Source organism: Anser anser (assembly GCF_964211835.1).
Source record: "Anser anser genome assembly, chromosome: 16".
NCBI classification, from domain to species: Eukaryota; Metazoa; Chordata; class Aves; order Anseriformes; family Anatidae; genus Anser; species Anser anser.
In genome coordinates, this window is record NC_139737.1 from 15,654,943 (window position 1) to 15,671,453 (window position 16,511).

At 47.7% G+C, this 16,511-nt stretch overlaps 1 protein-coding gene across 2 annotated transcripts in view; it reads left to right on the top strand.

Moving 5' to 3' along the window:
• The first annotated feature begins 709 nt into the window (after positions 1-709).
• SAMHD1 (SAM and HD domain containing deoxynucleoside triphosphate triphosphohydrolase 1) overlaps positions 710-16,511 on the top strand; it is a 30,275-nt gene continuing 14,473 nt past the window's right edge. For both annotated transcript variants that reach the window (XM_083801310.1, XM_083801311.1), the window contains exons 1-7: positions 710-1,048; positions 1,171-1,237; positions 5,543-5,612; positions 7,536-7,696; positions 12,586-12,701; positions 13,332-13,402; positions 14,458-14,613. In XM_083801310.1, coding sequence (XP_083657436.1) covers positions 745-1,048; positions 1,171-1,237; positions 5,543-5,612; positions 7,536-7,696; positions 12,586-12,701; positions 13,332-13,402; positions 14,458-14,613 — 945 coding nt within the window. In that variant the 5' untranslated portion in view covers positions 710-744. The remainder of the gene's footprint in view (positions 1,049-1,170; positions 1,238-5,542; positions 5,613-7,535; positions 7,697-12,585; positions 12,702-13,331; positions 13,403-14,457; positions 14,614-16,511) is intronic.

A 16,511-nucleotide genomic window follows, 5' to 3' on the forward strand; every position in this document is an offset into this window, starting at 1 on the left:
ATGGGGGCTAGATGCTTGGTGCCCACCTCAGCAGCACAGGGGGGGAAAACACAGCGAAAAAGCTCGTGGTTTGAGATTAGAAAGGGTAGATCACTGGATTCGGGCATCTTCAGAAGCACTGTTTTTAGGAATAACCATTTGTGTTAAGGTGCCATGTCTTTTGGGAGCATCTTTGCGGAGGTCTGGGTTTGGGACAATGAACCATCTGGTGTTGGTGCTGGATTGCGGGTATTTCTGTCCCAGTTCCTCACAGTAACCTGCCCTTGTGGGGCAGCTCTGCACACCCCACGGATGCACTGGCTCGATCGAAGCTTGATGTGGAAGGCGGCTCCTTCCGGACAGCAGCCCCCTGCGTCGGATGCTGGACAGACGGCCTGGGCAGTAAGGGGCCGCCGTGCGCTTGGCCTTGCTGGGTGCTCCCCGATCCAGCCCGGCACCGGGGCAGAGGCTGCCGCACACCTCAGCAGCACCCCAGGGTGCCGGGACCGGGCCGGAGCAGCGCACCGGTGCCCGCGCTGACAGGCAGCTTCAGCGGAGGGGGCGGCAGGGGCGCTCTGCGCTGGCGCCGCGGCCTCCCGAGGCCCCCGGGCCCGGCCCCGGCTGGGTGCGGGATGCGGGGGGGGGCTCCCTGCGGGGGGGCCCCTCTGGGCGGGGCGGGGCGGGGCGGGGGCAGCGGCGGGCGCCACGCAGCGCTTCCCGCTCGCGCGCGTGGAGGCGGCCGGCGGCGGGTTGGGGGGGGGCCGCATGGCCGGGGGCCGCGCCGCGCTGACGTCACGGCGGCGTCCGTGCCCCCGCGGAGCGCGGGGCGGCGGGCGCGGAGCGGAGCGGGCGCTGCGCCTGCGTGGCGGCGGCGGCGGCGCGATGGGCAGCCCGGCGGCGGGCTGGGCCGAGGCCCCCGCCAAGCGCGCGCGGCTCCAGGGCTCGGCCGAGGGGCCCGGCGGCGGCGCCGCCGCCGACGGCGACCCGCGGCTGTGGGACACGGAGCGGCTCTGCCAGCACCTCTCGCGCAGCGGCGTGGGCGAGCCCAGCCTGCTGCGCCGCTTCCGAGGTAACGGCGGCCGGGCCGGGACGGGGCGGGGGGGGGAAGGAAGGAAGGGGGCGGCGGCGGCGCTCCCCGCAGCGCTCCCCGCAGCGCTCCCCGCAGCGCTCACCGCGTGCTTGTCCCCGCAGAGAGCGGCGTCACCGGGGCCATGCTGCTGGACCTGCCCGCCTGCGCCCTGGAGGTCACGCGCGTCTGGTGAGAGGGGCGCGGGGCGGGCGGGGGGGGCCGTGGCCGCGGGAAGCCCGACGCCCCCGGCGAAGCTCCGTGGGGGTTCCCGAAGCGGCCCTTGAAGCCTGAGCGGGACGCGCGCCGCGAGCGCCCGGCTTTTCCTGAGGGTTTTCCCCTCGGCAGCGAGCGATCGCCGCGCCGAGCCCGGGAGCGGCGCTGGCGCAGGGCTCCGAGGGGGCACCCGGCTGCCGGGGCGCCCCCCGTCCCCGCGGGCAGAGCCTGGGCGCTCACATTCTGACCCCGCGGCGGTTGCTCGGGCTGTAATCTTTGCTGCGCTCGCTACCCTAGGCTGGGCTGTTAAGAAGAAGGAGGCAGCGGCGTGCCCCCGCGGGGCAGGGGCCTGAGGGGGAGCCTTGCCTCCGGCGGGGAGCCCGGGGCAGCGGGGCGCCGGCTTCAGCACCGCCGGCACTGCCCTCAGCAGCGAGGGGAGCGGCAGCTCCTGCGACCCTGGTCCTCGGTCAGGTGGTAAATGTGCTTTCTTGCTCTCCGGAAACAGAAGGGAAAATAAAGGTCCGACGTGTCTGAGGGGTCTAGCTGCGCCCTGGGGTCTTCCTCCTCCACGTATCTCCGAATCCTCTGCTCCTCTCACGTTATTTTCTATTGTTGTGGTTAGCGGTACCAAGGCAGTTCCCTGTGTGGTTATTTGGCAGGTGTGCACAAGTGCAGGGCTGTGCTTGCGTGTGGAGGACTTTGAGCGTGTTGGCGTGTGGGTTGGTTGCTTGGAGGTAAGGTTGCCAGAGCTAACAGTGTGCTGGGGATGAAGGGCCCCATCTCTACGATGTCTGGAGATTTGGCTGGAGAAGAGCACTGTCAGCTTGAGAAGGGTGCGCTCGGAGAGGGAGTGTCTGGGTGTGTCCGCTGGCGGGGAAAGGAGAGCCCGTGTGGCTCAAGGTGACAAGGCAGAAGGGTCGTGCTTTGGAGGAGGTAAGATGTTGGCAGGAGTCAATATTAAGATGGTTTTGGGTTTTGTGAGAACGGTTTTAACTTTAAGCGTGCGGGTAGGAATGGTGTGGAATCACAAGGAAGGTGGCTAGAGGCTTTCTTAGTTTCTGTTGCCAAAGACATTTGTGTAGCGGAAAGAACAAGCAGAGAGTGGTTTCTGTTTATATACCACTGGGAGGCTGGCTGCTTTTAGTACCTCGGTGCCTGTTTGAGCATCAAGTGCCCATACTGGGTGCCTGTACGTACAGGACAGACAGAGGCTGCTCCAAGGCTTCTCGGAAGCGTGTAGGTCGAGTCCTGTTGGTGCAGTGTGTACCCAGCGTAACGGTGTGGAGCCAAACGTTCATGAATAGCTCCCAGTCGGTGCAGAAACTGGATGGCGTGTATGGAATGATGTGTTGGCAAGTTTTGTACTGTAAGGTGTTTACTTCCGTGCAGCCTGACATCTTGATTCTGTTGAGCTGAAAATATTGCCAGTTGGATGAGAAATTGCTAGAGCTGTTTGCTTTTTTTTTTTTATATAACTTCTGCTTGGCTTTGCAATGAAGAGTGATCTTTCCTGTGCTTTTTTCCATTGCATGCCATGTCCTCCGATAACTTTAATAATTTCTCTGTGTCAGACCAGTAATGACTGCACACTTATAGTATAGTTCCCTGTCATTCTCAGACATACAGAGAGGAGAAGTTGGGACAGCAGGGGCCTGGAGGCTGAGCTAGGGGTTGTCTACGCATTCTCCTGCTCCTAGAAGTGGATGTTCCGTGCAGAATGAGGTGTGGTGCATGTTAAACATAGGTGGTGAGTGAGGCTGTCTGGTTGACATCTCTGGAGTAGTTCAGTTCCTAATGGGTGCAGTAGAGGGGCTATGGGTTTTTTCTTCCTTGTCTGTGGTGCAAGGGAGGGCATGGGTGAAGCAGGAAAGGGTAGAGGGGAATGAATGAGGAAATGGCAGTCTTCACCCTTTCAAAGACAGCTGCTTTAAGGGCAGTTTGAAGAATTACATCAGCCACACCCTGAGAAAACTGTATTAAAATATGATTTGTTTGTAATCTTCTGGTTGAGACAGTCCTATCGTGTAGGCACAATGTAAACAACTCCTTGCTGTTGTTCTTTCTCTGAAGATCACTAAAGAGCTCTTTGTGATTTTATGCTCACCGTGACCATACTGGCAATATGCTTTGTCTTCGCGAGACCAAGCCCCAAAGTGGGGTCAGCATTCCTGGAGGCAGGAGCCAGCGACTGGTAGGTAGGTCAGGCATGGACTTTCCTGCCTCTGTAGCATCCATCTGCAGCACCAGTCTGGCGGGGGGCACCTCCTTCAAATGTGTCCTGCAGTGTAGAGAGCTGTGTTAGCAATGTGTAATACAGCCCTGCTAGAGGTGAGTTTCTGGAGGGGAAAAAAAAAAAAAGCACATCTGGCTATGCTCTTTGTGGACAACATTTGCACAGGTAGTTGTATAACAAACTACAGTGTAAATAGCATGGATGTGTCCTTTGCTCCTTCTGTAGCTGCAGTCACTTCTCAAGTAGTAGTGGGTAAATGCCCATGTGCCATCCCCCGTACGTACCTGATAATTTTCCAGTGAATATTCTCCTTGCTTCTGAATTTCTGTGGCATTTAAAAGAACAGTCAGGTGCTTCCAACCAACAGGCTGTGCCACGTACTCAGCACTGGGAGGAGACGTGCTGTCTGTCCCTTGCTTAATGCTCAATACTGCTTTGTATTGCCTCACCTTCCCGTAAATGTGACTATGTTCATGTACTTTGTGTGACCCAAAATGTCCTGTTGAGCAGTTGTTATCTGATGGCATGGCTGTATGATGGTGTCAGTGTACCTCCTGCTGCATTATGGCTCTTTCAAAAACATGATTGTGACATTTGATCAGCGTTACTAGCATGCTTTTAAGTGATATCCCCCAAAGACCCCTCAGCTGTATTTAGTAAAGTGGGGGGTCATCTTTTTACATCAGGTTTGGTGTTTAAAATCTGAACCGTCCTGAACTGTTTTTGAGGGTGGTGCTTGGTTATCACCCCAAGCGTTCATCCTGTCCAAGTTAGCCAGACGCGTAGTTGCAAAGGTTATGTGTTTCTTACAGACAGCAGTTGAATGTCCTTGGTCCCGTTTTCTGGACAGACCTCAAAGAGCTGTTGCAATTGCGTTTCCTGGGAGCATGAAGATAGATATGTGCAAGCTTCAGTTTTGGTGGCTGCAGAAGAGTTCCTCTGCTCTTCCACCATGCCCAAGTTCTTCATCTTATCATAGCAGAGAAGGACAGGCATGTGCAGGTGGTCCTCCTCTTGTCTTCAGTTTTAGCTGTTTTCTTTTGCCCTGTAAATAGTGGCCTCGTTCAGGAACTCCCCTGTAATTATCTGAGAGTTTGTGACCATTCCTACAGGTTGAGCTGCTCGAGGTGTGAAGTAACATGCTGGTCTGAGCGTCACTGCCAGTGCTTTCTATCTTGCTCGCGAGCAGAAGCAGCTGAAGGCTTGCAAGTGACAGCAGCACAGGCTGCAGCCAAGAACTCCTCTGCTGGGGACAGGGATATAAACAGGTTAAAACAAACAAAAAAACTCACCAGGAGCTCAGGCATCATATGCATTTAATATTTTTATGGACTGTGAATTATTAAATGATTGAGATGAAAATATTCAGTAAATCTGGCTGTATTTGTTTTTGTTAATAGTTGGCATTTTATGGTATTAATTTCTGTTAAACTTTAAATTCAAAGACTGATGTAAAGCTGGACTCAGAATGGTTAATTGCTGAAGAGTGCAAAAGGTAACAAACTGTGTTTTATAGTGGTAAAGTGTTTGCTCTTGTACTGAGGCTGAAACCAGTTTGCTCAAGGACTTAACTTGCAGACAGAGTTAACAGAAGCGGGTGTAATGAAGTGCATTATCTCTTCCTCAGGACTTGTCTTGCCTGTGTTCTAAGTCTTCTGTGACTTCAGCAGAGTGCTCTATTGAAGGTTTATGCATATATCTTGAAGGAGACCTTTAATGGTTTATTAAAAATAACAGCAAAATATCTTTATGAACTATAAGAAGTGGTTCTTAGCAAAATTGCATCTTCTATGCTTCAGTGGTTCAGTACACTTATACTGCTTTACAGACAACTTCTGTGGTATTTATTCTCTTCCTTGTCTCTTTGACTTTAGAAGGATAAATGCTTTCAGTATTTTTCTGAAAAAGCCACAAAAATATGTATTTCCATAAAAGAGTTAATGTACATCAGAGTAATATGAACTCACACAAGTAATTCCATATATACTGTCAAGGAAAATACCTAGCAAACTTTGCTCTCAAATAATCTGTTATTCTTTTATTTCTAGCCTCCCAGCTGAGAGATTGAAGGTGCTTGCCTGCCTGAACAAACTGAGACAGACAGTGGACGTAATGAAGGTAACAGTGGTGCTGCCTGGGGGACTCTGCTTCCAGCGCCTTGCTGGCACTAGCAGCGAACTGTGTCTTTCCACTTCCCCTCCTGTTGGTTCTGTCCTGCCAGCCAGCACTGCAGTGGTGCTTTTCCTTTGCAGAGCAGCATGCTCCAAGCCCTTCTTCTCGATAGTCAATGTTCTTTCAAAAACCATGTTAACCAGAAAAATTGTTATAATCAGCAGCTAAGAGCTTGATGTGGGCACCTGGTGGTTGTGGGAGATTGGATGAGCAAATGAGCTGCTGTTTGAAATGTGAGAAGCTCTCCTTTCACGTCTTCTGTCTTGTGGAGTGTCCCCTTCTCGGTTTTTGTTAGTTTAGCCTCAGGTCTGTGTTAACAGACTTCTGTTTACTTCCACTGCTTGTGGTGTCCGACAGTTTCTCACAGTGGTGTGTTAGTTTAACCCAGGCCAGGGCAGCCCATGAGCACGCATCCCTCTGTTGTCTGTGCATCTGACTGCAGCACTGCCAGTTTGGCAACAGGAGTAGAGAGAACACAGAAAAAAACTTATTTGCCTCAGTATTTTACTGAGATAAGTGTATCATGAAATGGCTTTATGTTCTCTTCTGATGCAAGGATTAATTCTATGTGTTTGTTATTGTAGAAGTCATTGAGTCATTGTTCAGATAATGCAAACCTAGAGGTAATCAGGGAGTACTTCAGATTTTGTCTTGGGTTTTGTGTTTTCTTTTATGAGAAAGACTAGAATCATAATTTCCACCCTGCAAAATCTCACTTGTTTAAAAAAAACCAAAAAAACAAAAAAAAAAAACCCAAAAAAAAAAAACAAAAAACAAGCATTGTCAAGCCAGACACTTCTTATTGGGTATTGAGAGCAGCCCTGAGGAGAAGGACTTGAGGGTGTTGGTTGATGAGAAGCTCAACACGAGCCGGCAAATGTGAGTTTGCAGCCCAGAAAGCCATCTGTATCCTGGGCTGCATCAAAAGCAGTGTGGCCAGCAGGGTGTAGGGAGGGGATTCTCCCCCTCTGCTCTGCTCTCTTGAGACCCCACCTGGAGCCCTGTGTTCAGCTCTGGGGTCCCCAGCACAAGAAGGACATGGACCTGTTGAAGTGAATCCAGCGGAGGGCCGTGAGAATGATCAGAGGGTTGGAGCACCTCTTCTATGAAGGCTGAGAGAGCTGGGGCTGTTCTGCCTGGAGTAGAGAAAGGTCCAGGGAGACCTTATAGCAGCCCTACGGTACCTAAAGGGGCTACAGGAAAGCTGGTGAGGGACTCTTTGTCAGGGAATGTAGTGGTAGGACCAGGGGTAATGGCTTTAAACTAAAAGTGTGCAGGTTTAGAATAGATGTAAGGAAGAAATTCTTCACTCAGAAGGTGGTGAGGCACTGGCACAGGTTGCCCAGAGAAGCTGTGGATGCCCTATCCCTGGTCGTGTTCAAGGCTATGCTGGATGGGGCTTTGGGTAGCCTGGTCTGGTGGGAGGTGTCCCTGCCCATGGCAGGGGCTTAGAACTGGGTGATCTTTAAGGTCCCTTCCAACCCAAACCATTCTATGATCCCAGACACGTATTGCAGTACCTTCCTTTAAGTGGAATAGCAGATGTAGCTAGACAGTGGTTTTCTCAAGTGTTAAATATTGAAATTAAACAAATGCAAGTAACACTTTTAGAGATTTTTGTCTGGAATTCCCTCGCCACCTGAAATGCACAGCTTTGTCTTTTCTGATGTCATGCCTAAGTAGCTCTCCAGGATAAATCTTTATATAGGATAGACAGGATATGCCCCTTTTAAAGGTGAAATCAAGTAATCACCAATACCACCTCTCCCACCAAATACCTGACCCTACTAGATACCCTTTACCTTTGTGCCTGTTTGTTTTCACAGTCATATTTTAAATGTTGATTGCATTGTTGTTTGGCTTTTGTAGGTTTTTAACGATCCAGTTCACGGGCATATTGAAATGCACCCTCTTCTTGTTCGCATCATTGACACACCTCAGTTTCAGCGCCTGCGATACATTAAGCAGCTGGGTGGCACTTACTTTGTTTTTCCAGGAGCCTCTCACAACCGCTTTGAACACTCTTTAGGGTAAGGTAACATAGTCTTGTATGCATCTCTCTTGTATTTCCCTGAGATTGGTTCCACTGGTGTGGAGTGCCAGCCAAGGTACATTATTTACCTTTGAGGGTTTATGAAGACTGTTGTGGTGGCATTTTCTGTCACATGAATCTGTCTGTTTATCCTTCGTGATTATAGGCTGTTCTCTTGGACTTCATTTACTAAAGAGTGGTAAAGAAATTCCCAATATGGATCAATGCTTTCTGCCTTTCTTTTCCTTCTGGTAATGCTAATTAGAGACTGTGAGTGCTGTATGTTCTCCCCAGCTGAAAATTGAGTTTAAAAGCATAAGCCTGGGAAGAGTACTGAGGCTGCTATAAATGACCTGTCAGACAGATGCAATCCTCTTAGATTTCCCAGAACAGATAAAATGGGCTTTAGTTGTAACGTTTGCATTTGTAGTTAAGTGTGCTTCATGCAATCGATGCCAAATTGTCAGGCTGTTAGCAGTAATATAAGTTAAAGAGAAACAGGTCATGGACGTGAGGATTTCCAGGGTGTTGCTAAATCATTCGCGCTCCACAAGAATGCCAATTAATGAAAAGTTTAAGCTTGTTTTGAAGGTATATCCCAAGGCGCAAAGAAATTAAACTTAATCAATGTTTTTATTCAGGTGATCTGGCCAGCCTAAACTTGCATTTGTAGTACTGAAGTCTGGCCACTGCCCCCCATGATGCTAACAAGATGTAAATGACTATTGCAAAAGGATCACATCAGTAAGGCGGAATTGAATTGACTGTATCTGATGTGTCTGAAGAGAAAAAACACAAGGAATATTAACAAAGCATACAAACCAGAAACCTGAAAACTCCAGATGTAGCAACAACCTTTTCTTTCAAACAGTTCAATTAATCCATACAGATAAACTTAGGACAGTTATTCTCAACTTGTATATGGTTTTGAAGACTTCTATAGGGTTAAAATAGAAGAGAGGGGGCTTTGTGTACTTACTGGCACAGTAAGAACAAAAATAAAAAAACAGCAAAATTTTGTCTAATAAAAGATAGAATACAACAGCTCGGTTGGAAGGGACCTTCAAAGATCATCTAGTCCAACTCTCCGACCTCTTCAGGGCTACCCAAAAGCTAAAGCACAGTAACAACTGCATCGCCCAAATGCCTCTTTAACACTGACAGGCGTGGGGCATCAACCACCTTGCTAGAAAGCCTCTTCCAACCTTCGGCCACCCTCACAGTCCAGAATATTTTCCCGATGCCCGGTCTGACCCTCCCCTGGCACAGCTTTGTGCCCTTCCCGCACATCCTGCCATCGGTCCCAGGGCGCAGAGACCGGCACCTCCTCGGGAAGCCGCAGAGAGCAGCGAGGTCGCCTCTTGGCCTCCTTTCCTCCAGACTGGACCACCCAGGTGCCCTCAGCCTCTCCTCACAGGACAGGCCTTCCAGCCCCTTTTCCAGCTTTGTTGCCCTCCTCTCTCAAGGACCTTAACATCTTTTTCGTACTGTGGGGCCCAGAGCTGCACACAGTATTCCAGGCGAGGCCCCACCAACAGAAAACAGAGGGACAATCGCCTCATTTGACCGGCTGGCTGGGCTGTGTTTAATGCACCCCAAAATGCATATTTTTTTTCCCCCCTTGGCTGCAAGGGCTCGCTGCTGGCTCATGCTGAGCTGCTGTCCCCAGCACCCCCAGGCCCCATCCAGCTGAGCTGCTCTCCAGCCACGCGTCTCCCAGGCTGTGCCCGTGTCCGGCACTGCTCTGTCCCAGGGGCAGCACCCGGCCTTTCCCTTTGTTGACTGCCCCATGCTCCCATCTCTCCAGATCCCTCTGCAGGGAGTCAGCAGCACCTCCCAGTTCAGTGCCATCAGCAGACTCGCTGAGGATCGTCCCACTCCTGCCGGCAGATCGCTGATAAAGATGTTGAACAGGCCTGGCCCTAGAAATGAGCCCTGGGGAACGCCGCTGGTGATCGGCCCCCAGCCAGATGCAGCCCCGTTCACTAGGGCCCTGTGAGCTCTACCATCGAGACAGTTCATCACCCAGCATAGTGTAAAACCATTTGTCACAGCTATTGTTTAAAGAACAGCTTTGTTCTCTAAGTGCTTTTCAGTATCCCCCAGGACAATCTTCTCCACAACTTTCCTAGGGACTGAGGTTAGACTGACAGATCTGTTGCTTTCTGGGTCTTCCCTCCTGCCCTTCTTGTCGTTGGGTATAATGTCAGCCAGCTTCCAGTCAGCAGGGACGCCCCCAGACTCCCATGACCTTTGGTAAATTGCTGAGAGGGGTCCAACTCTAATATCCTCATATATCTAATAACTCCCTCAGTACTCTAGAGTGAATCTCTGAGGCCCCATGGACTTACAGACATTGAGCTAATACAGCTCAGATATTACCTTCTGTCATAAAACTTTTTCTTGCTTTAAGATGTTCAGCAAGTGGAACTCTTGGAACTGTTGAGGCGAGTAGAAAAGGAAGCTGGGATAGAGCTCATGGACACTTTACAGGACTGCTTGTCTTACATTCATTCCTGCTGTTTTCATATTGTGAGAACAGAGGGCCTATTCACTGAAATTAAATGAATAAAAGGGAGTGAAATAATTGTCATAAACTATTGTTAAAATAGGAAAAAAAAAAAAGAACAAAATGCCTTTGTGACTGTTATGGACCTTTGCTTTTGCACTGACATAAAGTAAAAGGATGAGGCGTAAGCTGAGGTGCTTCAGGAAACACACTGGCAATAATGTAATGAGCTCACACAGTGAAGTTATTCCATGGCTGTCAGTTATGAAATATTACCATACTATATATATATATACATACATTATGAAATACTACTACTGCACCTACTGAGGCATCTGATGTAGCCTCCTGTCAAATAAAGGAGTAAGACTACTTACTTGTGTGCTGAGGAAGCTGTCAGAGGTGATTGCCGAACTGCTCTCTATCATCTTTAAAAGGTCTTGGAGAACAGGAGAGGTGCCTGAAGACTGGAGGATAGCCAATGTCGCTCCGGTCTCCAAAAAGGGCAAGAAGGAGGATCCGGGAAACTACAGGCCAGTCAGTCTCACCTCTGTCCCTGGAAAGGGAACAGCTTGTTCTGGAGGCCATCTTCAAGCAATTGGAGGAGAAGAAGGTTATGAGGAGTAGTCAGCATGGATTCACCAAGGGGAAGTCATGCTCGACGAACCTCATTGCCTTCTATGACGGCATCACCAGCTGGGTAGATGGGGGGAGAGCAGTGGATGTCATCTACCTTGACTTCAGCAAGGCTTTTGATACTGTCTCCCATGACATCCTGCTAGCAAAGCTGAGAAAGTGTGGGATAGAGGAGTGGACAGTAAGGAGTGGGTTGAGAACCGGCTGACTGGCCGAGCTCAGAGGGTGGTGATCGGCGGCACAGAGTCCGGCTGGAGACCTGTGACTAGCGGTGTTCCCCAGGGGTCGGTGCTGGGTCCGGTCTTGTTCAACATCTTCATCGACAACCTTGATGAGGGAATAGTGTCTGCCCTCAGCAAGTATGCCGATGACACAAAGCTGGGAGGAGTGGCCGATACACCAGAAGGCTGTGCTGCCGTTCAGCGAGACCTGGACAGGCTGGAGAGCTGGGCAGGAAGAAACCAAATGAGGTTTAAAAGAGCACGGGTAGAGTCCTGCACCTGGGAAGGAACAACTGTGTATATCAGTACAGGCTGAGGGATGACCTGCTGGAGAGGAGCTCTGCGGAGAAGGACCTGGGGGTCCTGGTGGGCGACAGGTTGGCCGTGAGCCAGCAGTGTGCCCTGGTGGCCAAGAAGGCCAATGGGATCCTGGCGTGCATTAAAAGGAGCGTGGCCAGCAGGTCAAGGGAGGTGATCCTCCCCCTCTACTCTGCCCTGGTCAGGCCTCACCTGGAGTACTGTGTCCAGTTCTGGGCTCCCCGCTACAAAAAAGACAGGGATCTCCTGGAAAGAGTCCAGCGGAGGGCCACAAAGATGATACGGGGCCTGGAGCATCTTCCCTATGAGGAAAGGCTGAGAGACCTGGGTCTGTTTAGGCTGGAGAAGACTGAGGGGGGATCTTATCGATGTTTATAAATACCTGAGGTGTGGGAGACAGAGGGATTTGGCCAACCTCTTTTCAGTGGTTTGTGGGGACAGGACAAGTGGCAATGGCCATAAAATGGATCACAGGAAGTTCCACAACAACATGCGAAAAAACTTCACAGTGAGGGTGACAGAGCACTGGGACAGGCTGCCCAGGGAGGTTGTGGGGTCTCCTTCTCTGGAGATATTCAAGGCCCGTCTGGATGCCTACCTGGGCAGCCTGCTCTAGGGAACCTGCTTTGGCAGGGTGGGGTTGGAGTTGATGATCTCCCTAGGTCCCTTCCAGCCCCTACAATGCTGTGATTCTGTGTAGACTAGCTCAATCTGCTAGGGGAGTGTGTTTTCCTGTGGGTTTTGAGGCCATAATGACTATAACAAAGCAAATGTCTGCAAGGTTGGAAATACCTGAAGCTTTGCTTTAATTAAGGGGAGAATGCTGAGGAAGTTTAAACTGGAAGCGAAACAGAAGGCTGATTTTAACTCATGCGTTTATGGGAAAGAAGATGCAGGATCTGCTTAGACCTGTCAGAGTACCATGTTAAGATACTGTTCCTTCCATGTTTTGGGCATGTTATCTCTTGCTTTTTTTGCATTCAGATGCGTTACTGATGGCTAAAGCTCTACTACAGGAAAAAAAATGTTTCTCTGATCATCTTCCAGGTCAGGTTTTCATTACGTGTTGTGTGCTATGTTTCAGGCAAGTCTGTGTCTTAAAGTAGCGAAATAGAATAGGTTAACTGCTCTTTTCCTGTTCAAGCTAAAATGCTATTATATTCACTTCCTTTTATTTATATATTTATTTTTGTCCTGCGACAGGGTGGGGTACCTAGCAGGATGCCTGGTTCGTGCACTGAAGGAGAGACAACCAGAACTGGATATAACCCAACGAGACATCCTCTGTGTAGAAATTGCGGGTCTTTGTCATGATTTGGGTGAGCGAGCAACAGTTGAGCTGGCTTGTTTCTCTTTGAAAGCTAACCTGAAGGAAGAGTTGGCTGTGAGGACCGAACATGAGAGCTGTTTCAGGCTCCTCAGTTCATGACCATCTTCCAAGACAGGATTAATCTGTTCCTGTTTGGTTCAGAGTACCTCTGTAGAGGCAAATCCACTTGGTGAATATGTAGCCACTCTTAGCCAGTTTTTTGTGTTGTTTTCATACAGTGTTTTACAGTTCTTCCTCAGTGGTCAAGTGCTTCCTTCCATGATGTCCTCAAGTCTCTCAAAACCTCCAGTAACATCTCGGAGAGAAAATTAGTGGCCCTTTCAAAATTTGTTATTCATTTATAACGCTGTTTATTTTCTTCAGAGCTGGTACAGAGCAATTAACGTACTCAGTGTTACTGCAATACTTTCCTGTGGTCTCAGTAATGGAACCATCTATGTTAAGTGCAGTAGTACTTAAGGTGATGTGTTAGTGAGGTGTACTTGCTGTAGTTGAATTTTCTTCATAGATGATGTCAAGATCAAATCAAATACAAGAGAATGCAGATCCTCAGCTTGCTCAAGATACTTTTATTGACAACCATGTCTCAGATTAAACCTGTGTAATCTTTATATCTAAGGTCACGGACCGTTTTCACACATGTTTGATGGAAGATTTATTCCACTTGCTCGTGAAGGTTTGAAGTGGAAGGTAGGCATTTCAATACTAAAGTAAAAAGAGAAAACTCACATTCTTAAAGGGAAGATAATTCATCTTTAAAGATTGCCAATGTTTGTGAGCATACAGTGACCATCATCTTACTGCATCGTTTTCATGGTATAACTGAAAAATAGAAAATTGTTTCATGGTCTTGTAATGATCTTCTTGTTCCTTTGTTTGTTTGCGGAATTTCTGCCCTGTTAGTGTGACTGTGAATGGATACAGCCTTACTAGTGAAATAAAGGTGTGATAAGTAAGCGGGGGCTGGTGACGTTTGTCACCAGCATCTCCTCCCTGAAGGTGAAAATGCTCTTTTGAGCTGCTCTGTAATGTCTTGAGATGGGTTTGTGCAAGCATCTCCTCCACCACCTCTCACTGGGTGACACTGTGGAAAAAGAAATGTCTGGGTCTTGTCATTTCCTGTGGTGAGGTACTAAAGAGGCAGAACTCATTAGTGCTTCACTGATCATTTGAAGCCTGCGTCATACCTTAAAACATGTAGTGCTAGCTTTCTCCAGCACGTATTTTACAGATGTGAAACAACTGGGAGGTTCCTTTTCAGTTTAAGATGTTGGTTCAAAGCCAGGATATTTTATACAGTGTTTAGAACATAATCTTTCTGAAACTTTGAGCTGAAACTTTGAAAACAAGGGTTGTTTTCTCTTAACAAAATGTAACACAGTCCTTTCAGGCTTTTGTCAGCTATTAAATACTAGGAAAATCAGCTGAGTAAACTTGTTAATTTTACTGCACTGCAGACTTGGTTAGTGTTTTTGTTTGTTTGTTTCTGGTTTTTTTTACATTGTAACAGTCACTGCTGTTTGTTAAAAATGTATAAGTAAGTGTTCTCAGTGGAAGAGCTTGTTTCTGGACTCTGTAGACAGGGTGTTTTCCTGTTGTGTAGATACAAAATGAACAGAAAACGACCCAAGTGCTGTGCTTTCACATTCCCATGCTCAGGTGCCCTTCCAGGGTTAGGAGAAAGCTGTGTCACCACAGGAAAGGTGCATGAACTTTGTAATGTAACATTCAGGTATTTTTCACAGCACGAAACTGCTTCTGTTGAAATGTTTGAGCACTTAATCACATCCAATAGACTAGAAGAAGTCATGAAGTCATATGGTCTTGTCCTGGAAGAAGATATGACCTTCATCAAGGAACAAATAGGAGGGCCTATAGATGAAAACATTTCTGAGAAATCGGTGAGTCACTGTATTTCTACTGTGGTTATTCCAACAAATGTCTTACATTTTACTAAGAGAGTAGGTAGTTTTTGCTTTTTTTACAATTTATTTTCTATATTTTTGTGAAGACCCAGTAAATTATGAGAATCCTTGCAGGAGGGATTCTAGAGAAGAGCGCTATTTTATTTTTTTCTTTAGGTGGTAGTTTTGCTATGTTCCGTGCTCACATCTTCCTGTAGAGTTCTTGCCTCAAAGTCTTCAGATTAGAGGAAATGCATTTACTGGATACATTGAAGGTGCTGGTGATGAGGTCATGTTTTTAAGTGGCCATACAAAGAAAACACAGTTCAGATTAACAATCCAATAATGGATAACAGAACTGAGAACTGGCAGAGATGAGGCAGTGAGTGATGCAAAGCACAGCCCAATTATATGGTGAGTGCCAGAGCCTCATTATCTTTGATGACAGTAGCAAAATGTTTGGATTTATTGCAGTAACACATACAGAGGCAGGGATAAGACTTGAAGAAATGGCTTGCCTCTTGACAAGGAAGAAGAGATCATCATTAATCATCTTTGTAACTCTACAAAAGAATCAAGTCATCACTCTTCATTTTACAGCTCTTGTCATCTCTTCAAGGCTATCCATTCAGTTGCTACCATAATTAAGAGCCCACCAGTGGGAGATCTGTCATGACAATCTGGTCCTAATAAAAATTTGCATATTGTCCCAAGCATCACCCATAAATGTTAGCACTTACCCGTTATTTTCTCTTGTATTAGCGTGTAGTGCTACCATGTGTACTGGAGTGCTCTGATGACAAAGCATAGTGAACTTGGCATAAAAAAACTCAGTCCGAGATCTAACAGGAAGGCAATACGGACAGCCATGCAAGTTGATTTTACCCATTTGCGGTCATCTGAACACAAAACTTGCTGCCTGCTGCTACCATTGATCTTGGGCCACGTTCTTGCCCATTGTCTATTTTTTCTTATTTGGACTTTATGCCTACTTTCCAGCAGAATAACAGGAAAAGGAATGTCAAATGTGTTATGTGCCAACCTGGACATCCTCCTGGTGTTAGGTTGCAGTTTTCTGCTGGAGGTCATTTGGGTTGTCGTGGTCTTAGCAGAGTACAGGCTCTTCTGTTGATGAGTACCTGTGTTGTGATGATGTCACCTTGCAGTAGGCCATCTGGTCCTGACAAAAGCAATGTATTTCTCAATTTTACTGTTGGGAGCTGCGCTCCTGATCATTGTCCCTGTAACAGAGCATTTTGTGATCAGTACAGAATATTTTTATGCCTGAAGTGCTCTCCTCCCACTGTTTACACATTTCCATTCTTATTCACATCAATTTTAATACATCTGCAACACAGTTAAAATTAAAACCGTGTATCTGTTTATATATATCTTAGATAATCCCCTCCCTTCCCCTCTCCCAAATTTCAAGGCCAGTTTATGGCAATCTTTATTTAACTAGAGAATCATTAAATGTTCAAGGAAATATTTATGTGCAATTTGTATTTTATTATTTTGGTGTTGTTTTCCCATTAGCCTCATGGCTGAATCATTCCTCATTTGTGGGCTAGGAGTTTAAGTAGCTGGCAGTTTGAACAATTATATTTTAAAAAATCTAAGTAATTGTTTTAAAAGTATGTTCTATAAAGTTGTATAGCTGATTGCAGAAATTGCAGAAGACTGCAAGACGGTGATGTGTGTGGGTTTAATTAATTCCCCTGAAGGTTAAGTAATTCCAACCTCTTCCCCGCTGTTGTTATGTGTTGTTTTTTGCATTTCAGAGCTCAGTTTCCTTTTAGTAGAATGGAAAATTAAGTACTTTTAGTGTACGTGACTTTTGTTCTTCCGGATATTCTGGGAAATCATCTGCTTACACCCTTGTTCTGGATTTCTAA